Source organism: Myripristis murdjan, chromosome 21 (assembly GCF_902150065.1).
Source record: "Myripristis murdjan chromosome 21, fMyrMur1.1, whole genome shotgun sequence".
In the NCBI taxonomy this organism is placed as follows: domain Eukaryota; kingdom Metazoa; phylum Chordata; class Actinopteri; order Holocentriformes; family Holocentridae; genus Myripristis; species Myripristis murdjan.
Window position 1 is genome coordinate 9,528,289 of NC_044000.1, and position 23,598 is coordinate 9,551,886.

Below are 23,598 nucleotides of genomic sequence, written 5' to 3' on the forward strand. Positions count from 1 at the left end.
GGCACATATTTAACAGTAAATACCAAGAGATATACAAAATGTTTTGTTTCTCTTATTTTGTATATGCAACAAAATCTCCACACTTGTTCTTTCTGTTAAACAGTGTATTTTTTTTCTTCCTTTTTTTGCTTTCCTTGTTGTGTACCAGTAGGTGTACATAAAAAACTCAACCTATAATCCAGAGCTGTAAACAGTGAATGAATATGAGATGTGATATATGTCTTGTTTCTGACTGTGCGATGTGTCTGTCTTGCAGGCTGTCTGTCTGCCTTGGTCTACCAACATGCTATCACACCTCTGGCCCTGCCCTGCAAACTACTCATCCCCACCACAGGTCTGTGCACCCAAAAATCAGTTCGCAATATGTTTTTAATGGCATTTCTTATGATCATATCAAGTAATCTGTTCCCCCAAAACACAAAAAAAGACATTTTTCCCATGTGCCCCTAGTGTAATCTATCCAAATACAGTTTCTGTGTGATTTGGTTAGGTTTTCAGTCTGGCGTGTTTTTCGGTGTCTCCTGGCATTCTTGTCTTTTCCAGTCTATCTTCTTGTGGAACCCGTCAAAAATGTCCATGTGAAAAACTCAACAGCAGCAGTTCTTTACAAAAACAATGTCAGGGGAACCCAACATAATTCACTGCCCTTTGTGTGAGGCCTTACATCAGGAACTATTTACTGCTAAAGACCTCTGGCAAACTGTATCTGTCTGCCTCTAATTTATACACTTTAGGAGTGGAAGATACAATTTAGAGAGCTATTTAAAGGACCAGCCCAGTGATTTTGAATATTTGGCCCATTTACTACAATTTACCCACATTTTACATTGCAACAAACCATTTTACAAATCATGGGGTACTAAAGACAACATACAGTCAAACTCCCTTGATTTTTAAACATCAGTTTTGGTTGAAACACCCACCTTACAATGTTCCTCTTCTGTGACCAACACAGTTGTCACCATTCAAAAACTAATGTTGACGACTTTATTACGGTGATGGAGTACTGGTATGAAGAAAGTTCAGAGTCTCTGAAAGTTCATTTTCATATCCTAGTGGAATGAATGGAAACCAATGGCTGGATAAAAGGGAGGAAAAATGATATTGAAGTTCTAAAATACGACTGCTTCGGGAAAAGATTAGCAGAAACAGTATATACATTTTGTGGATAATATGCTAAATATGCAGAATCGCAGCTATGGTCCTTTAATATGAAAAGGTATCATAATGGGACTTTGAGCCAGCATAGGTCAGTGTGTGTGTGTGCGTGTGTGTGTGTGTGTGTGTGTGTGTGTGTGCTTGCAGGAAGCCAGTCAGGAATTACATAGGTCTCCAAATATGCGGTTTTAAGTGTGCATGTATGCGTACATGTGCGCAAACACATCTGTGGCTTTGACCAAAATTAATATCTTGAGTCCACAAACGATGCTCTCTCCAGTGTCTTGGTAGCCAAAGCATCTGACCAGCATCCATAAGGAGATCCACAGGAAAAGGGATCACAAAAATCACTGACTTAATACATAACCGTAGCCCACTGACCCACATTTTTAAAGATCTTGTTCCATTTATTTTTAGATGATTTACTACAGGATTACATAACTGTCTTTATCATAGGCAGACAGAATGAAACCTATAGCTGCAATAGCTTCACATATTCTGTCAATATGCAGATTTCTTGAGCATGAAATAATTGCAAACAAACTATTTGACATTGCTCTTGGTGTCCCAGGAGCACTGTCAGCTAGGAATCACCTCTATACCAAGACTGATAATGTCCTTTCTTCCCCTGTGCATGTAGATCTCAGTGATGAAGTGTCAGAGGTCGCAGCACCAAATCCGCTGGCCGAAAGGCTCAAACAAGGAGCAGGTAAATCATCCAGTCGCTCTCACTGTGATAAAATTGAGTCCTTTCAGTTGAGCTTTTGATAGTCATGTTAGTTTTGAGGTTATAGGTTCTCACATAGACAGTAAAGATGTTATACAACATAAATGACAATATTAACGGTGTCCCATGTACCATCCCATTCACTCTTTCGGTAAACATTGCTTCCTTGCAACTCCAGTGCAGAGAGCCCCTGATGATTCCCATGGTAAACCCTGTGCACTTTCATTTGGAATCCTACCTCTGGAATGTGCATCTTGCAGCTTTGAAACTTACGCCTGTTACGCTCTGTGTATGTGTGTGTGTGTGTGTGTGTGTGTGTGTGTTTGTTTGTGTGTATGTGTGTATGAGTGTGTGTGTGCACATGCAAAGACACTTACTTAAAGGCCCTAGGTAACAGAACTCCTGTCGATTTGTCTTTGTTAGATTATCTCTTTAACATTACTCTTTTAACACCGGCTCTTTGTCTATAACAGGCATAATGTTTCATGTGGAATGATCTTGGATTATGGATTTGTTTCTTGGATTATTTGACCTCAGCCTTCCAGAAAGCATGCTGTCTAATGAGAAGAGTTTAGTATTTGTGCATGAGCAAGTCGTCGTCGGCGAACTTGTTATGTTGCATATATGATGATGTATTCATGATAATAACTACAGTTATACTTAAGGATGTATGCACTGTTTGTTTACTGTCTTGTCTTGAAAGAAGCAGCTTCCGCTATACATTTTTGAGCTTTCCATCTTTCTCCACTGTTCTCTTATAAGCTGATTGGCCCTTTTGTTCTCTTCCCAGCGTGCAACGTGCTCTACATCAACTCAGTGGAGATGGAGTCTCTGACGGGCCCTCAGGCTGTTGCTAAGGCCATATCTGAGACACTGGCTGCCGCCTCTCCGCCTACTGCCACCATTGTGCACTTCAAGGTGTCTGCACAAGGCATCACGCTGACTGACAACCAGAGGAAGTAAGTCTGAATGTCTTAAAGATGTTTTTTAAGGATGTCTGCAAACACGAAGCTTGCATGACATCTTGAGATTTTGCTGGATTGCGTTGGATTTTTGAAGAGAGCTTTTGATGTGTGAACACATCTTGAAGACACAAAGATGTTGTTAAGGGCAAGTCTCAACATGACACACACAGCGCAGATGGAGACAATAAACACCACAAAGACCATTTGGATTAAGGCATCAGAGTCTTTTCATCTTTTCTCTATAGTAGCAGTTGTCTGTTTCACACAAGAAATAATTTTGTGAAGGAAGCCAGACTAGTTAAAAGATACTAGTTACATAATCATGCACTTATCCATCAGATGCACACCAGTGACCAGTTCCTTCAGGCTAAATTCATTTTGACATTCAGCACAGCGCATGGTGGATAATGGCAATTGTTTCCTCCACAGGTTGTTCTTCCGACGTCACTATCCTAGCAACACTGTCACGTTCTGCGATATTGATCCTCAGGACAGAAAGTGAGTGTTCTGGTGCAGTGCACCCTCTACCCTGCTCAAGAAACATGTACCATACCACGTTAACCATATAATGAAAAAATAAAAATGTAATACAGGGTGACACAAAAAAACGGGAACTTTTTAACAATCCAATAAAATCAAGAGTGATGGAAGAAAATATTTTATTCATAGTAATTGAAACCTGAAAACATGCCATTTAAGAAACAATGATGGAATATTCATTTTTTAAAAATTGTGCTGCCACTTGCTCATGTCTGCCAATACGCACTTCAAAGATTTTTGAAAGGTTTTTTTGGGTCACCCTGTATAAACTATACACTACCTTCTTAGGTGCAAAAAAGGTTTAAGAGGTTTAGAGGGTTAGAGGAAAATGTTTAATCATCAGTTTAAAACACTCTTTTTGTGTGACACTATGTAATTGTCTTAATGTAGTAAAACCTGAATTACAGTGACTGTTAGGGGGTCTCCATTCACTGTCCAAGTTTGGTGTTTTTGGTTGAAAACTAAGCTTTACACAGTGCTGTACTACACTTTTCTCCTCTTGCACTTGAAACATATACCAGCTATAGTAGCTGGATGTTTACCTGTAATCTCCTTCTTTTACACATTTAACATGAAATGTTCATTACATCTGTGCAGGTGGAACAAACCTGAGGGAGGCACAGCCAAGTAAGTAGATCATCTGATGGATGACTCTTTATACCAATAACCTTTAATCTGATAAAGAAATAACATTGACAGATGGCTCATGCACATATTAGAAAGCAGGAAAGATGGGGGGAAAAAAGGAAATAGGAAATAATATGTGATGCACACACAATGGGTTAAATGTTATGTAGTCTCCATATTGTGGACAGGTTTTCACTCTTAATGGGCAATTTCATTTTAATTTCTAATCCAAATAAAATGATAAGGACATATCGTCTGAGCTCAGATGTGGATGACTGAAAAGAGGTGAGATAAAAGAATAATTGGATAGATGACTGGGCACAGGATGAAAGAGCCAACAGCATGGGCTGCTGGCAGAACGAGGCTGAGATTTGTAGATTTGAGCTGTAGCTACTGTTCCAGATGTGGATATACTGCTTGGAGTCTAAGAGCTGAATTTGGTAATGATTTTATTGTGGCTTCTGCATGTAGCTGTAATATTTTCCCTCCTGTAAAGAAAAAACTCCACGGCAGAGTTGTTTCCAGCCCTTGTTTAGAGGAAATCGAGTGTGCATTAGCTGCAGCTTATCATTTGAAACACAGACTATCCAGTTATAAGTGTTAACATTGGATTAGGACTTCAGTTCCCTGCTGGATAATTCCACTTAAGATTGCAATCCCGTCCTGATGTTTCAACATGGTAACATTTACGAGCACGTCTCCGCCTCTTGCCATCCCAGGTTCTTTGGGTTCGTGGCCCGTAAGCAGGGAAGCACAACCGACAACGTCAGCCACCTCTTCGCCGAGATGGAACCTGACCAACCTGCCAGCGCCATCGTCAACTTCGTCTCCAAGATGATCGCCTCGCAGAAACGATGAGAGCTGTCTGCAAAACCCTGGCGCTTTTTTTTTAATCCCTTTGGTTGTTTTCTTTTCTTTTCACCACAGACACTTATTTTCAGTTTTGGACTATTCAGCGTTTGATTTTATGTGTCATCTTGTTTGTTTCTGCTTGTTTCTTTTATATATACTTTCACGCAAATGTGAGTGTGTGTGTGTGTGTAAGCGACGAGGGTGTATGTGACTGTGTGAGTGTGTGTGTGTTTGTGAGCAAATAAGAGAAAACAGGAGGAGGAACAGAGGATGAGAGTAATGTGTATGTGTGTGTGTGTGTGTTGTCTGTGTGTGCGGCAGGCATGCATGTGCTTTTCTTCTTGGACGGACTCCAGAATGGACCAGAGGAAGTGAAGAATGGGGAGTGGCTGTGTGTGACAATGGGACGGGAGGCCATTTTGACCTCCCTGGCAGGGTAACACGTGAACAGGGAGAGGAAATGATGTTGTGTGAGCAAATGTTATTTTTTGCCGTTGTTTTATGTTTATTTTTTTAAAGAAGAAGTTAAGTTGTGTGATGTAAAGGTGGATTGTAAATCTATCAGGCTTTCGACTGGTCAACCAAAGATTTTAAAAAAGCAGTCAGGGCGTAAATATAGTGTGCCACTGTCAGAGGGTCGGAAATATTCTTTTGTAAAACAAATATGGCTGCTTAATCAAAAATTACTGAACTGTTTCTTTCTATATGTACTGATACTGTAGGTCAACTTCACTCTTAAAAAAAAAAAAAGTGCACCTCTGCCTTCTTGAAAAGAATGAGGACATTTTCTCGTATGGCGAGGTCAGTGTAAATATTCTAGATTGCTTTCTGAGTAGGTCTGAACTACATGACATTTGGTGCCTGACAATTATTATTATTTTTTTGTTAATGAAGAGCTTTCTAAAGAAAAGAAGAAAACAAAACACATCCCAGCTGTCTTAAAATATGCAATTATCCAAATTTGGAATGAAGATTGTTCTCCAAAATTCCTCAGTTCCTTTCCTATTCAGTCTAGTAGTGTCGCTAACCAAGTGCGCCTGTGAAGGCAAGCTCATCTGAAGTGCGGCTGAGGTCAGAGATAATCAGCTAAACCATAACGTGCATTTTCTTATTAGTGTGATATCCATGTGATAAAAGTGAGGAACTAGTATAATGGCAGTTGAATCCACTCAAACTCCCTTTTGATTGTTTTTGTCAGCTCAGCAATGGCAAGAAAACTGAGGGGATTTAATATCCTATCTGCCACTCCTCTGTCTCCACAGTCTGCACAGCATGTAGCCACACTATTTTCGCTCATTACTGAAGGGCTAAAAGGGTTTTGTGATAAGAATCTTTACAGCTAAGGGTTGCACTACTATCCTGCTCTCCACTTTTCTGCATAAGAAAAAAAGAAAAGCTACTATCACTACATGTCAGCTGACCAAAACTGTTAACACTCACACCCTACCCAAAAGTAAGCTATTCATATAAATATACATATATAGATAAATATATATATATATATATAACTTCCAAACGGTGACTAAAATATTTATTTTTATTTTGCTTTGTTGCTCTATGTTATCCTGTATACATGTATTATATAGTATACATCAAGATTACTGAAAGCGAGAAGAATATGCTCTTTATTTTGGCTAAACTTTGAAATCACAAGACATTGAAGTGCATTGAAATATATGGTGTAAAGTGTGTGCATTTTAAAGCGTATCACTGTCGTTTTTGAGTATGTTTTTTTTCACAGCATTATTTCATCATGTTAACATTCTTGTTTTCAGCATCAGAAAGGCTTCTTGGGGAGGCTTTTTTGGTAGAAGGGGATGGGAGGGGTACTTTGTTTTTCGTTAAAAATGTCAAAATGGAGTTATCCTGAAGTGATGCCAATACAATGTTCTGACCAACTTAAACCTGCCTGAAAATACATTGTCCAGGTTTAGCACTTAAATGTTGAAGTATTATGTACATGATCAGTGCGTTTCAAAAGCAGAAGAACAAATGGACAGCTAAATGTCAGCAGACTGGCTTCATGTTCATCACTGCATGCATGGAGGCAGACATAACATATTTCACACAGCAGCGCCGAACAAACATTGCTCTCATACCCTTAGGAGGAGAAAAACTGCCTGAGTTTAGCTGGTAGCTGCTGCCCTCGTGTGGTGTAGAGAAATATTACTAAGGAACCCATTTTATTCTAATACAGTGTTTTAACTGTGATCATAACTCAAAGGATGAATGTGTGAATTTAGATAATTTGATTGTTGAGAAAAAAAAAAAAAAGAACGTAGGAGAAACTTCATTTTTAATCTTCATCCATTTGCAGATTCTCAGCAAATGTGTGTTGCCCGTTTTATTTTTTCTTGTTTGTGTTTTTGTCCCATTCAAGGATTGAGTAGTAGGGACTTAACTCCCTTTATTTCTGCCTGCTACACTTTGAGTGAGCATGACAATACCTAATCAAATGACTGTTGGAATGGGGGCCTACCTTAAGTCAAATGTTACTTCCTCAAGAATAAAATGTATAGCACTTATGGGGCTTTTATACTTGACTAAAGCGTTCCATTTAATTTACTTGCAAGAGCTTGCATGCCCAAGTCAAGTTGTATTACTTTGCCCTCAATGGCTACAGTCTCTACACAGTGTCCTCAAGTCTTCCTCAATCCAGCCTTTCTCCAAACGACGTAGGTAAACAGCTTCTGGTTCTGACTGTCACTGTATCTTGACCAGGATTATGGGACAAAACATTGGGGTGTACATTTTTGCATACAAAATGCTTGTTGAGAAAAAAAAAAAAAAAAAGGACGTCCTCTACCACAAACTGAATGTTAGCGCTATGTTTTTTTTTTTTTTTGCCAAGATGGAAACTCCAGTGGCATCTGCCCACTTTGACAGACCAGTCTGGACTACAGAATGTGTGTGAATGAGCTACTATGCCTGTATAGAGCTTTGTATTTTTTTGGTTTGCTATATTGTATGGCTTCTACTATTTCTGAGGAGAAAAAAAAACACATTAAAAAGCAATACAAATCACAAAGTATACAAGCATAACTGGAGTTTTTTTTTTCTTTTTCTTTTTCTTTTTCCTTTTTCTCAAACACCCAGCTTGGCTATGTTGCATCGGTTGCCTTGCACACAAGAGGGCTCACTTGGGATATTTGCCATAAAAATGTTTGCTCTGAATATCGCTGCAGAATTCATTAGTTAAAGTGTAGCTGTAACTCTCAAGATCATTTGAAGTGCAATCTAATGACTTCACTAAATTATAAAGCATGAGACTGTTAAATTTTTATGGATAGTAATCTTCTGTGCCCATATAAGTAGAGGGACCTGGCTATAAAAAAATGACATTATCCATCACAGTCATTTGCATTTTGCATTTTCTTCCTCTCCATCTTGAGGAATCATAACTCTAAACCCATAAAACAAGATACAGAATAAAACTAGGAATGTTTAGTTTTAGGAACACAATTGCTTTTGCACCAAGTTCATTTTGGCAGATATTTGCCTTGTGAGACGAGGCTTCTCATATCTTCCTGGATTAAAAAAAAAACGGCTGACACAGCACGTTATGGTTGTCAGCCATTCAGTTTTATCACGTCTAAATTGGCTGCACAGCTGAAGAATGAATTGAAAAATGTTGCCTGGGTCTCTTACTGCTTTGAGACAATGAAAACAATACATGAAAAATACAATGCCCATTTCATTTCAGTTCCAAGTTATGATGTAACTTGAAAAATGGGACTCACTCTTTGGATAACTCTCCACACAAAAGCAGTCCATCACCCATCCTCGGTGGTCTTTATATGGACAATTATTATTGGATTACACAAGTTAGCAATTATAAGGATGAATGACTTTTTTTTTTTTTTTTTTTTTTTTACAAAGGCAAGATGGAAAATTAGAGACTTCCCATCTTGTGATTAATAAGTAACACTGCAGCACTACAAAGCGACTGTAAGCTTGTTTGGGCAGAAGACCTCGAGACTATAGTCCCATAAATCAGTCCTCTGTTGCCTATGGAAAAGTTTTATTTCCTATCTTGAGGACATCGTTTGTTCTCGGTTCTCTGGTTTCTGGCTTTGGAATAAACTTGTTCTTCATGTGAGTGATTGTATTCTGCCTTGATTAACTTGTGGCTTTACTTTTTATTAGGTAAGTGAATTGGTATGCCCCTGAAATCCTTGATAGTGCCTGTTGCACTCCATGGGTGGTGACGTCACCTGACTCCAAAGACCAGGCACTATCATTGACTGTTACAGGTCAGGGTTCACAGAGATTTGGGTTTGGAGTTAAGTTTAGTTTGGAGTTTAGTTCATTTAAATTAATTGCACGCAAATGTAATAGTCCAGTGCAGCTGTTCTCAACCTGGGGTCCTTTAGGGGGTTCCAGAAAAATTGGGCTTCACACTCTCTACTGTTCATCTGCCAATCTACAGTATAGACAGTTATGGAATATCTAAATCTTTTTAGATGGGAATCTCTGAGACTACATCTTATCATACACCGGTCCATGTCCCAATGTGTATGAATTTGAGGGTCCTTGACATGAAAAAGGTTGAGAACCGCTTGTCTAGTGCTATTTGTAATAATATGTTTGGCCACTTGATGTCAGTGTTTCTCTTTGAGAGAAAGAGAGAGAGCCAGAGAGGCACTTCGCCATAAATCCACTGGCGATTATCCTATCTAGTTTTACACTGTAGTTAACATTGCCTGTTTCTTTCTATCAGCTTCGTGACTTTAATTGAAAGTGAAGCATATTTTATGTTTATTCACTATAATTGTTGGGCAGTGGCCCCATTTCTGCCATGACTCATTTTAGGCTTTCAGTTGGCAAAATGCACATCACACTTAAGCTGTATCCATCAAACGAGGAAAGTCCAGCACTTTGATAGTCTTCTTGGAATTTAATTTAGAATAGGTCACAAAATTGCAAACAGCTCCAAATCTGTGTGTACCACCCTAGGTAGCTTGCCCTGTGTGTGTGAATTTTTCTTTCCCAACAATGTCCACCCCCAAGGCTCAAACAATGGAACTGCTCATTCTTCAGTTTACACTAAACGTACTTGTGTAAACCAGAGAAAAAAACAGGACCATCTTTAGTTCATGGGAAAATGTAACAGCATTATTGGAGCTGCGTTCTGCATGTAGAAGCCTGGGAGGAGGATTACCTTCTTTTCTCTCTCTCTCTCTCTCTCTCTCTCTCTCTCTCTCTCTCTCTCACTGTGGAATAGAGCTGTGACTCTGGAAAATGGCAATTTGTTCTCCACAGGGGGCCCAAATGACAAGATTGGGGGAATTAGATGGTGTATTCGGAGGGGCCAACGGGCGGGTGAAGGGGGATAACCATTTTAATCTATGTGGGCTTTTACGTGCCGGGAGGGAAAATCTGAAAATCAATATTTTGTCTGGTTGGCAAAGTGCCGTAATCGGACCAGAGCAACAGGTGTCCTGTTTCCCGCTAAAGCCTGTTGCCCGTCGTCACACATGGAAACATGTCACCATTTGGAGCGAGAAAAAGGGAGACAGGCCTCCTACCTCCAATTGGAAATACACACAAGCCAGTTTACAGACAGATAGACAGAGTGCAAGCCATCAAAGCAAGAGCTGATTGTATTTGCTGTGAATGTTATTCATTATGTTAATAATCAATAAAATAAATGCAGTAAAAACTCTTGGCGAATGTTCAAATAGCAGATTCCCTTTCGGAATGATTCACTTTCAGTATCTCTTTCAGCACTTGTAGCATGTTTTATTGCTGTTTCTCTGTAATCTCAAGGTTAATTCAAAGTGTTATTAGAGTTAATGGGGAACAAAGCACTAATAACCTATGGTGAAATAGCAATTTTTTTTTTTTTTTTTTTTACAGGCCAGATTTCTCAATAAACTGTATACATCAGTTAACTGCACTTGAAATGAAAATTACTTGTTCTTACAGAAGTCATGCTGCAGTTTACATTGTAAGCAATAGGCAAAGAAGAAGGGATGAAAGCAATATTGTGTGATCCTCAATGGGGAGCTGCTCTTTTGGCTTACCCCCCTTCCAGGCATGCTGGTGGCAGTGAGAGAACAAAGCTGCCTTACAGGGATTCAATATTTTGCTCAAGCACTCACCAGCAGTATGGATGCTTGCTTGCACAGGGACTTGGATCTGAGTCATCCAACTGAAGAATGACCCCGCCACTCCAGTGTAAATCTAATACGAAAAGTACACAATAACAACTAATACAAATACATTAACTCACAGACACTGGAGCAAAACAGGGAGCACTGACAGCAGCAACATTCAGTCACAACAAATACCCATGCAGTAGAAAGATGAGTGTGTGTGTGTGTGTGTGTGTGTGTGTGTGTGTGTGTGTGTGTGTGTGTGTGTTTACAAGGCTGCTCATACATAAGAGACTCAGTCTAGTTTTATGTGGACCTGTGTGTACACCTTACATGCTTGTGGTGAAGGACCAGTGCGTGTGCATACATTGTGTGTGTGTTTGCCCTGTGGAGTCATGAGTGACTGTCCATCCTGTGACCGGTACATGTGACTCACTCCTACTCCAAATGTTTCCATCTTGGCGCCTCAAAGGCAAAACCATCGGTGTCGTCACCATCCGGACAGTAAGGGCCCTCCTGGGCTGCCTGCTACATGTCCCTGACTCAAAGACTATTACTAAAAATACAACCTCCAGGATGTTATTGCAAAAGGCACCAATACGTGCCTGGCCCGGATTTTTCTGCTTCTGGCACTTGTTTCTGTCTCCTTTCCATAAATAAGGGTGGTGAAATTGCTCGGAAACACAACATACAGTAGTAATAATTTAATAGTGCTGCCCAGTGGGATGGCTGTGATGGATGCCAGTTCTTGGCGAAAGGAAGCTGTTTTGTGAGGTTTGGTTTTTAAATAAGAATGAGAATGATAACGAGGGGCAGAGACTGTATTGTGCCCTCTAGCCTGTGAATCTCACTAGGTTCAGGTTTATAGCAGAAGCTGTGAATCTTAGGTACTTTACACTCTTTAGTATTATTGGTAGCATGTGTGTAGATCCATATGCTACACGATGCACTAGAGGCCTCCTGTCTCATGTATATAAAATATTTAAAGTGCATATTATTATTATTATTATTTTTTAAATGCGGGCGTTTGAGTCCTGTGACCTTCCACGGACATGACAGGAGTGTATGAATTTCTTTACCCAGTGCACTGAGTATAGCCAGTTCTCCCCTCCCCGGTCAATGTGGACAGGTCAAGCACGTGCCAGTATAAATAGCCCTAAGAGAGACAGGGCAAAGGTTGGCCAGAGCAGTGCCTCAAAATATTGGGTTGGAAGCAAAAGGGGAGAGTGTGTGTCTCTGTGTCTCCTCTTCCCCTATGAGGAGAGAAAAGGGGAAGGGTTAAAAAAAAAAAAAAAAAAAAAAAGCCACCTGATGTCTCTTGTAGGAAAAGACTCCAGGCACACCTGTTCCATCGCCGTTTCAGTTTCACACACTTGTTCTCTCTAATTCAGTCTATTTATTCAATTCCCTAAGTTTTATTTATATTTAGTAACAGTAATACCAGTCTTTGCTTTGGACGTGAGGTTTGTAAAAATGTCTTGGACATAGAGCTGTTCAGGGAGAAGAAATAATGTTATTGGTTGGTTTTTCAATGGGCAAAGCCAAAAAAAAAAAAAAAAAAAAAAAAAAAAAACAGTCTTAGTAACCTTAGACTGAAACATAGCAAAAAGGTAAAAGGATAAGACAGTAAGTAAGGAGGTAGCTCATATAAAGCTCTGCCATAGTCATTAATGAATGATGAAATGTGAATCATTGACATTCATTCATTTTTAAGCATATCAGACAAGAAATTATTCTTCCATAAGATTATTACCAACAAGATCGTATGCCTCTGTGAAATGTTTGGGTGACTAAAGGTGACTGGGTGATCATTCCTGTATTTCTCTTTGTATCACTCTTGTCTCACTTAGTCACTTTACAGTGGGCTATCACTGGCAGCCTACTGGGTCAAATTCATACTTCATATGTATTGTTTTAGTCTACTTAGTTCAGTGTCAATGTGTGGCAGAATATCTAGACAGTTAGAGGTATGATTTGAGAGTGAAATTATGTGTTTATGTGATTGACAGCTGGCCAGACACTATTGGGATTGATGCAGAAATCCTGCACCTGGTTAAACAAATGCAAAGTATTCTGGACTATTTCCCCCAGGTCAATAAGTTTTGTTTGTTTGTTTTTCAGGGAGAGTGGGCAGTACCCAGCCCCCCTCCCTGATGTGTGTTATTGCAGCAGTGATGGTTCCAGTGACAGTGGGCAGAGATGGATGCGACAGCGTAATATGAGCCAGGCCTCCAACCCCAAGGTGTAACAGGATGACCCGCCGTAGCGCCCTCAGAGATGTGGGGATTCTTCAACCTTTGTGTATGCTAACATACTTGACCAGGCAGGTGTTAAAAAATGACATTGTGCGGACAGTCTGTGCGATGTGTGACTTTGAACCCCGTCACGCTCGGTGTACAAATTCCCTGAAAGCTCCTCACGTCCCCATTCTCAATCCAGGAGCCCCACTCCCTCGCCCCGACCCCCCTCCCCCGACCAATCAACACATCCCGGAGCCCTGTAACAGATGGCTGCAGGGGTCACCAGGGGTTAGCTGGGGATGGGAGGGGGTTGGCGAAGGTTAGGCCGGGGCACAGGGGTGTTTGGGATTGTTGTGACATAGCCTGTCTGCTTGTCATGATGCAGGTGGATGAGTAGCACGTATCCCCCGCCAGCCCAGCTCCCACCACCCGTTCCCCCATACTCTCTCCGAGTCAGGGCTTTGGTCGTAGGTCAAAAAGCCGAGATGGAGGGATTCAGTGGTCATTCCAGACCAACCCCCAAAAATCTACACATTTGGCTTACTCAGCAGCCCCTCACACCTGCTTTGGAAAACTGCAGTGTTGGCCTGGAGGGGGACTGGCCAAAGAAAACACAAGGCACAAGGAGGAACTAATGAACCTGGCCACTACGATGCCATGAGTAATCTCTGCGCTTCAACCCCTGAGACTTCTGGCCCTTTCAGTTTCTCTTTGGTGTATTTTCATTTCTTTCTCTTTTTTTCTTTTTTTTTCTTTTTTAATAATGCATTGGGAAACAATGCCCCTATGCATCACACAGACTGCTCTGACTTCAACTCACATACAACAAAAGACTGGGAATTAATCCAAGAAATTAATCAAACCCCACCACAACTCAGTCATGACGTTGTAGCATGAGTTTATTTTTCTTAGATATATTTATTTCTTTGGCACAACACATAAATACTTTGACAGTGTGTACGATAGGGCCAAAAGCCTGAGGGGGCTTGCATGAGAGGCCTCTCATACAACATTTAATAAAACATAGACACAAACACACGCACACACACACACAAAAAGTAAAAGCAAATGGCCACACCCTTGCCAAAGGATTTTTGGAGTGAGATAAAAGTAAGAGTGAGATAGTAAACAGCAGCAGAGAGTACCATTACCCATGTCCCCTGTGTCCCTGCTGGCCGGAGCAGCAGCATTGTTGAATGGCCTATTTCTCTCATCCTGGCAAATCAGCCGTGGTGGCTGGTCATATCAGGTGTCTGAATAACACAAGTTTTAGAAGGGATGGCAAAGGCCAGCAGTGAATCACAGAAAAGAAAACACAAAGCTGGATAGGGGTGCTTCCACCACTCACCTGCAAACAGCTTACATCCTGCGAACGCCTGGGATGCCCTTGAGCAAAGCATTTAAAGTCATGATGGATCGGCTCAGTGGCCTACAGTTGAAGACTCTTGGCTGTACTGTGCAGCTCCCAGGTGTAAATGTGTGTAAATGTATAAATGTGAGGCATATGTGCTCAGTAATCCTTTCATGGATATATGAAAGTAAAAAAAGGGAATTTCTCTGGTTGTCTCCTGTGTTTTCATCCTGGATTCTTCATCCACACTCACTCATTCTGAACTGAACTGGGAATCCAAATGAATTTGTGCACCACTATTTATAGTTGTGGTAAATGTGAGTGTAAAAGGAGATACATAATGAATGGGCTTTTTTTTCTTTCATTCTATACTGTAATCAGATGACATCTCTTTCTTTGAACAAATACTTTGTCACGATTAAATTTGTTCATTTTTCCTTGTATTTATCACACACTAGAAGAATATGGTATATAGGTGACGTTCATCTAAATAAAATCGGCTCTATCAAACCAGCTCGTTAAAGGAATTAGGTGTCACTGTTTTCTTGAGCTGTCATATACTACATGTTGCACTTGCACACATTGTTCAGACTTTACACATGATTGGTACTTTGTTCTAGTTCCAGGCCTTATAGTCTGAAACAGAACTGTTTCACATGTGAGTCCCAGTCTCAGGACTCACTCAGAAGCTTTTAGCATCAATGCCATAACACCTTGTCCTTCCTAGGCCTGGTTTTATCAGGCTCCAATCCTCATTCCTCGATTACATTCAGAGGTAGGGAGGAAGAGAAAAAAACAAAAAGAGGTGAAAAAGTGAGGGAACAAGAGATGGGCAGATTGGTTTCCTAGTTGGAAAGCACAGGCTGAGCCTCTCATCTTGCCTACAAAGCGTCTAGACTCTGATCACCGCCAGGTCCAAAACCTTAGTCTGAACCCGTATCCAGTGCTACCCGCCCTGGCTTCTTACCCCTCCCTCCAGCCTTTCCATCATGCCCCAAAATACACCCCACCTTCCTCACACTCCAAGTCCCAGAATGCATCTCACCCTGCTTATACTGATCCCAAGTTTTCATCGCCACATTCTTTCCAGTGCGGGCCATGCCAGGAATTGGGCAGGCTGCTGACAATGTTCCCCCCTCGGCCCAAGCCGAGGGAACTCCCTGACTCGACAACCAGATCAAATGAAAGAGGGTGATGTCTGGGTCTTACAGCTCTCTAATTCGCACACGAAGGCATGCTCATGTAAGAAGGGATTCAAAGCTGAAGCATGCAAACGGGCAGACTCAAATGCACAAGCAAGCACACATTCGCACACATGGGTGCAGCAGAATGAGACCTCTGGGATTCAGTGGCTCTCTGGGCCACTGCTGGCTCCCTGGGGCTAGCCCTCCAAAACAAACAGACAATCCAGCACGAAATAGAAACAATGAAAACAACAGCAACTGATGGAACACCATTTTGTCTGTGTGTGTGTGTGTGTGTGTGTGTGTATGTATGTCTGAGCGTGCGGGCCTGTCTCTGTGTTTGCTTGCATATGCACGTCACTGATATCTCTGGGAAAGCACTCTCTCGCTCAGGCCGGATCTTCGCTGGCAGATGCATTTGCCTGGTGGGACTATACGTGTGTGTATGTGTGTGTGTGTGTATGGGGAGGGGGTGAACTTACTGCAATCGTGGCAATTACTGTAAACAGTCACTGGTATTGAGTTCTTCCTCCATTCAGTGTCTACTTCCTGAGTTTGTTGTGTGCTAGCAGATGCTGGTTGTATGTGTCCGTCTGTCTCTGACTGTCACTGCCTGTGAGTAATGTCCAGATCTCTCTACAATGGGCCCGATGTTGGAATGTCACTTGGATGAGGGTCAGGTCAAAAAAAAACAAACAAAAAAAAAAAAACAACAACAACTACAACTTTGAATTGAGTTCAAGCTAACAAAGGCACAAGAGCAACCGCAAATATCAGGTTTTCTCTTGGTCTCTGTTTTCAAAGTCACCGCTCAAATTCAGCCAGGTTGTCTTTCTGTCTTATAAAATGACTTCAAGTATCAATATCCAAGACAGCAGAAAGGGTGCAGTGCCTGTACTGAGAGGTCAGGCTACAAAGACTGAGGAATAATGACAGATAGTTTTGAGTTTTAAAAGCAATAACCTTTCATAAGCAATAGTGAGACTTTCTGACTCGACAGATGACAAAATGACAAGAGATGAACACTGATTTTAAGAGGAAATGTCAGTTACTGGGGGTTTTCTGTTACATAACTTGCGGTACTCAATCACACATTGCAAAACAAAGTGCAGTTGCTGCTTATGACACCTGTTCTTATGACAATCCCTAACATAAGCCAGATGAGCACAGAGTCTCCCACTCACAGTGGAAGCTGGCGTCATTGTCACGTTTGCACTTAGGCCGTGAGAGAGGAGACCCTGACTTGAACCCAAACCACTTGCTGGCTCAGTCTCTGGCTCCCACCACAGTAAAAAAACAGCTGATCACGGAGTGTTTCATTAACTTAACAAGCTCTCTGCCTCTCTTCCCTTACTTCGTTCTCCTCACTGAAAGATCCAGAGATTTTTCTCTAAAAATTCTCCGACAAAGCCTCAGCATATCAAATGACCCAGGAAGTTCTGCAGCTCGCCAGCTACATACCATACCGCGCCATCCAAATCTGTCACAAACTGTCAAGTTTAAAGTTAACATTGTGGCTAACAGTAGGCTGATGTCTTTCCCAAACCTCATTTCTCATGAATCTAAGCGCCAGCCCTAAAACAAACAAGGCATAATGACAGCAGAGAATTAAAGGAGACTTGATATTGTCTTATAGCTGGTTTGAGAGAAAATATGAGGAAAGAGGGATTCACATAATCCTCAGGGAAGGGGGAACCATGTGTCACAGTTGAGAAACTGAAACCAGTGAGAAACCAAATCACTGGACAGTCTTTGGGTAATGACATTAGAAAACACACTCACTCAACATATAACTTATATGGCTGGTCATCTGTGAGCTTCAGTTTACACTGAAAGCAGCGGTTCACATGTCAGTGCTAAAATATATGACATGCCAAGGCATATGAGTCCAGCCGTCTTGACAGACCAGGCCCATCCATAAGGCCAACCACCTGCCCTGGGCTCTCATCTGCCCAGCTCAGAGCTGGTGGAGCTGCCCTTTCCTCACTGCTGTGAGTATGGGACACGTGCAAGGAGCAATAAAAAAAATACACTGCACTCTTGAAACTGACACTTGAATTGTTTAGTGTTATGTTGACATAGTAAAGAGACACCCATACCGCAGGTTTGAGTAAGACTGCGGTTGGTGAATCATTTTTAATTTAGTTTAACATTCGCTGCCCTTTCTCAGTGTAAATATCAGATACACTCAGTGATATCGATGTTTGGCAAGAATCCATAACCCCTCTCTGTATTGAAATTATATCATTGGAAAAACCCACAGCTTATTTGCATTTTGTGCCTTCTATTGAAAGCCTGCCACCCTATTATTTGCTTTGCTTTTGTGGAGATTTATTAGATTGACACTATCTATCTTTTTTTTTTTTTTTTTTTTTTTACTTTGAAAGTTATTATCAGTACATTTGAGGGAAGGATTAGTATGTGTACTATATGGATACAACACACAAAAACATGAGTTTTCCTCATGTTTTCTTTAAAGATATGCATGCATTGCATTATAAGAATTGTAACCATTGTAAGAATGGTTTAAAGGCGCCCTATATGCAGTTGCTGAGGGTTGATTTAATTGAAGACCGTTTAGACTAAGCTGAAAAAAAGTGTAAATAAGCATCAAACTTATCAGTGAGTTTGGCCTATGATGAGAACATGTGGACTCAGCCACCAAATTACATGTTTATTCCTTCTTGTCAACTGAGTGTAAAGGGTGCTTATAAAAATCAACCCCTGGCACTTTTACATAATGCCCATTGAGGTAATAAAGAAGAAAAACAACAACAAATAACAACACAGCTAAAACACTTCAAGAGCAAAATGTATGGATATTCAAAAATGTGGATGGATAAATACATTCCTGGTGATGTCTTAAAATAAACATGAAACATGAGGGTAAATTGGTTATGCAGATAATGTTTTAACTGCATAGAAAAAACACTGGGGTTGGGATATGGGCTGCAATGCTAATAAATATCTGGAGAGGCAGGGAGTTTTGCAACTGGTGGAAATCCAGTCAGAGGTAAAGAGAGAGGAGCCAAGGCACGGCTAATCGACCCCCCGCTGTCCCCATGCAGGTCACATGGAAGGCCCCACCTGCTCTCTGACCTTGACCCCTGCATCAAATCACCCTCAGCTGTGTGTGCACGCGCGTGTGTGTGTGTGTGTGTGTGTGTGTGTGTGTGTGTGTGCATATACACATGCGTGACACCAGTGCTGCTACACTACCCCCAGGGCTTAAGGGAAGGGGGGTGGCGAGGTGTGTGTGTGCTGCTGCAGGGGAGATGGAGAGGAGGAGAAGTGACCACCTTTGACCTTTCTCCATTTCTGTGGACTCAGTGTCACAGCTGCAGCTGCAGCATCCAGCAGGTGGGGCGATTCATTTTCAGCCCCGAGCTGCAAGTCTGATGGCAGTGGAAGTGTCGGGTGCTGGGGCAAATTGAAGGGCCTCCTCGCCCACAAAACATGGGGGAATGATTATAAATCCATGACAAATTAAACTAAAGTGAAATGAGGATGGCACACCATTGTCTAAACATCAGCATTCATAGAATGAAGTGATGCTAAATAAAATGATGTGATACCTACTGATGCTGCTGGTAAAACAGCTATGCTATTCACTGCTGTATTTCCCTAAAGCTATATACAAAGTCTTGAGTAGTGCCTTGTAGGAGCACCTCTGCTAGCCAGTGCTTGAGAGTGACAGATACACAAAGAGCTTGAAATAATCTTGCTGCTTGACTGCATATTCTATGAATTTAAAGCTGCATTAAGTGATTTATGACCACTAGAGGGTGTTGGGAGCACAAACTCTGCAAACACACAAAGCCACTTCTGCCTCAGGGTTCACAGCAGATCGCGTGTATAAAACTGAAATTAAGGTGAAAAAAAAAAATGCATTGTGGGGATGGAAAAGTGGGACACATCCCACTCTCAAAAGGCTCTTGCTGGATTATTTGGATTATTTTGTCCCTGACGTTCAATTTGAAAATGTGGTGAAGCTGCACACTATCAGCTGCAAAGTAAGCTGCACTGAATGAACGTTTTCTGTCTCCACCGCTGATTATAGCGACTGAGGCACTCGCATGACTGATCTGAAAGATACATTTCTCTGCAGCATATGCAGTTTCAGAGACACTTTGAATGAAGTTGAAGCGATGAAGTGATGAGGAGGTGAAGTTCAGGGCAGAAAAGGGCCAATACAGAAATTTAGAAGCTAAAACCAGACAACAGGCTGCTATAAATTTTATGGAGGAAAGAGGACTCATAATGACTATTCCATTGCAAAGGGTCATTTTACTGTTAAAATAAATGAACGAATGAATGAATGAACGAATGAATGACTAATAAATAAATATTATTAAATATAAATATTATTATCTAATAATAATATATTGTATTTAACAGAAAACTTGAAGATACGGACGGTTACAAAACAGGACACAAATGCACAGAAGAGACATGGTGTCCACACTATGGATTTAAGCTGATGATTATACTCTATGGCATCTGAGCACAACATGTGGCTCCAATAGTGGATAAGCCCAATTTGTACAACTAAATATGTCTATCGACCGCTTAACGACACTGGAAAACAAACCAAAGTAGCACACACACACACACACACACACACACACACACACACACACACACACACACACACACACACACACACACACACACACCACATACACGGAGCAAGAAAAAAAAAAAAAAAGTTATAGATTTTAACTGCCTCCAGGAATTTAAATCATAAACAGATTTGGTTTCAGTCTGTGAGAATGACCCAATAACTGGAACCGTGTCCAGGAAATAAAGCGGCATCAGATACACTCACAACACCCATAATTAAAAGAATTACTCATATTGATGCACACACTGAAACATCCATTCTGAGTGCTCCACTGGCAGCTGGTGGGGCCGGTCCGCCCTCATGGCTGCCATGTGGGGGACTGAAGGAGACCTCTCAGAGAAGTGGAGTGTGTGTGTGTGTGTGTGTGTGAGTGAGTGTGTGTGCCCGCTTACATGCCTTTCACCGTGTATGTGCCAGGCTTGCGACTATACATACTTGCAAACACTTGCTACATGTAAAACAGGCTTCCACATATATGGGTGTAAAGTGCCTTTGCCAGGCTCTGTGTGCTCATGAGTGGCAGATGGGCATGCAGCGTGCCAGGCCTCGCCAGGGGGCCGTGCGGTGACCACAGTGGAAGTCAGGCCCAGGGCTAGAGGCTTGCGGCACAGCAGCCTGGCAGCCAGTGCTGGCTCTTGGCTGACCTCTGTCTCCACCAGGCCGCACTCACTCACTCACCTCATTAGCTTGACAGGAGCGAGCAAACAAATTGAGGGCATCATGGAGCTCACAGCACTTCCATGGGAACGTTTCAGCCTTTTTTTTTTCCTCTCCCTCTTCCCTTCAGTCATTCTGGAGTACGCGTCGTACACAAACACACACCCACGTGTAAACACTGACTTCTACTTAAGAGAGTGTCAGAGCTTGTGCGTGAACAAACAGACAGACAGGCAGACACACATACATGCATGCATGCCCACGTGTGCAACAGAAATGCATGCGTGGCCACACAGATACACAAACACACACACACACACACACACACACACACACACACACACACACGCACAGAGACACTTTGTCAATTTCTTCCAAGTTTTGCAAATTAAGTGCAGGTATGAGATCATGCCACATTTGAACTTCACCATAGCACCTTCCCTTACATTACATTACACTTGCGTTTAACAACCTTTAAAACTCTCTCCTAAACAAAATCAACCCTTCACGCTAAGCCCAGTTTTATTTGTGTTGAGAGCAAACTATTTTCACTGTATGCATGGCTGCCACCCCTGACAGATTTATACACGAGTGAACCCACCCTAAAAGGAATGATGTCGCTGCGTAAAGATGAGTTATCGTTTCTCCTTGTTTAGTCTCGTATTTCTGTCTCGTCAGCAACCTCAAATAGAAAATGAATCTTTACTTGAACGAGAAATAGACCCGGCAGAGGACATACTTTACAGTGTGCATAAAATAACCACTGCATGGGTACTGGCTTGTTCAGTTCTAATTTGCTGGTTTTCATGTAACTGGGGGATACCAAACAATGGAATGATTTATAACATGCAACACCCTATTGAACCTACAATATGAATTGTGATCCCATTGTGCAATTCTGCGGATTGGATGCATTCTGTTTTGAGATCATAGTGTAATTCAACATGCCCTCATGCATGTGGTATGCTGTGTGAGAGGCTATCACATTGACTTGTTTGGTTATATTCATGTGTTTTATGATGACTTAAGCCGTATATGTGTTGATTTATTTAGACTCTGGACACACCAGCTCTTTACCAGTGGAAGAAGTGATGTGGGCCCAAACTGGACACACACTGACAAACTGACACATGCAGACACAAAAGCGAAATGCCTTCACCCGCCCCAAACACACACGCACACACACCCACAAACAACCACGCACACAGTGCTAAACGATTCCAATATTGCACAACAATCTCCTGACACTCATGTGAGTCACGTACAGTTCATCAGTGATCCTGAAATGTGCAGCGTTTAGACACTGAACCGCAATTTTGCATCTGTTTAATGTCACAAGCTTATATCTGCCAATCTGTTTACAAGACAAAATCCTGACAAAATCTTTTCAATTAAAACACCCTGTCCCTTGAGCATGCTATCTTAATACATTACCAACATAACTCATCCCCATGGTGAAGCCCACCATCTATGAGATGTACATACTGTAGTTCCCATCATAACTAATCATGTCATTTATGGTCGATTAAGTCATTTAATGTCGATTAAGTTAAATCTGCTGTAATAAATCAGAAAGACATTTACTCATTTTTAATTTCCTGTCATTATTTTAATAGATGCACGGCTTACTGAAGTCACAAGTGGGGCATATCATTTTAGGCGTTCATTGGATCAATGTCAGCTTCTAGGGCCATTAGTGGACCTGCTGTCCAAAACCAGGAAACAATATGTTAGTTGTTTTCATCGAGGTAGCCTTGAGGAAAAGTAATGGGTTTTAAATGATGCTGGCACCTCATTGGGGAGCAATTAGTTTGACTGCTTGCATTGTGTGTACTAAAATTAAAAAGTGGCAGTAAAAATAAGAGAAAAAAAATGGGTTTTGATTTAGCCTCACCATATACTACAAAACATTCTTAGTTACAGCAAAGCAGAGGGCAGGCAATTGCTGGGGGATGGAGAGAAACACACACACACGGCATATAAACACAAGCAGACAAGCACGCTCTCACACTGTCGACCACCGCCGTACAAATAAATAAATAAATTACAAATTCACTTATGGCACATGGTGAGCCTGACAGATGTCCTGTGTTATTGAATTGAAAAGCTGGGGGAAGTTTGGCACCAACTAGTGAGACATCAAGCTACAGTATGTGGGCAGGGAGTGGGTGCTACTCAAGAACTGGGACAGTTGCTGGAGGTGAAATGAGCCACAGGTGGTGTTAAAGAGGTGTTAAAGAGACGGCAGCCAGGAGGAGGACAGCAAGATGGATGTGCTCTGGCAGTTCACGGCCAGGAGGGAGGAGAGCTGGAGGTGACGGACGAGGAGAGTCAAAAGCCAGTGTTCTTACCCAGCATCCCTCAGCAACCCACTATCTATGCAAGGAGGCAGTAGGAGTGCTCGTGTCCACAGAGGATACGCTTATTTCCATTTGTTTAGGGAACTAAGTTCTGCTGGAGGTTGTAGTTGATCAGTTCTGATGACTCAATTATCGTTTCAACATGTGCTGAGATCTCTGGCTTTTACATATCATTTTCCAGCCTTGTGGAGCAAGAACTCCCCAGCCATTGGCGT

The 23,598-nt window shown here is 41.6% G+C and overlaps 1 protein-coding gene across 7 annotated transcripts in view; it reads left to right on the plus strand.

Moving 5' to 3' along the window:
- The window catches only part of tns1b (tensin 1b), a 167,291-nt gene extending 159,609 nt beyond the window's left edge, over nt 1–7,682 (plus strand). For 5 of the 7 annotated variants that reach the window (XM_030080373.1, XM_030080371.1, XM_030080368.1 and 2 more), the window contains 7 exons: nt 257–334; nt 1,799–1,867; nt 2,064–2,090; nt 2,676–2,844; nt 3,280–3,348; nt 3,988–4,017; nt 4,737–7,682. In XM_030080373.1, the coding sequence (XP_029936233.1) occupies nt 257–334; nt 1,799–1,867; nt 2,064–2,090; nt 2,676–2,844; nt 3,280–3,348; nt 3,988–4,017; nt 4,737–4,875 (581 nt within the window). In that variant the 3' untranslated portion in view covers nt 4,876–7,682. The remainder of the gene's footprint in view (nt 1–256; nt 335–1,798; nt 1,868–2,063; nt 2,091–2,675; nt 2,845–3,279; nt 3,349–3,987; nt 4,018–4,736) is intronic. The other 2 variants (XM_030080370.1, XM_030080375.1) reach the window with 1 other exon arrangement.
- The last annotated feature ends 15,916 nt before the right edge of the window (nt 7,683–23,598 follow it).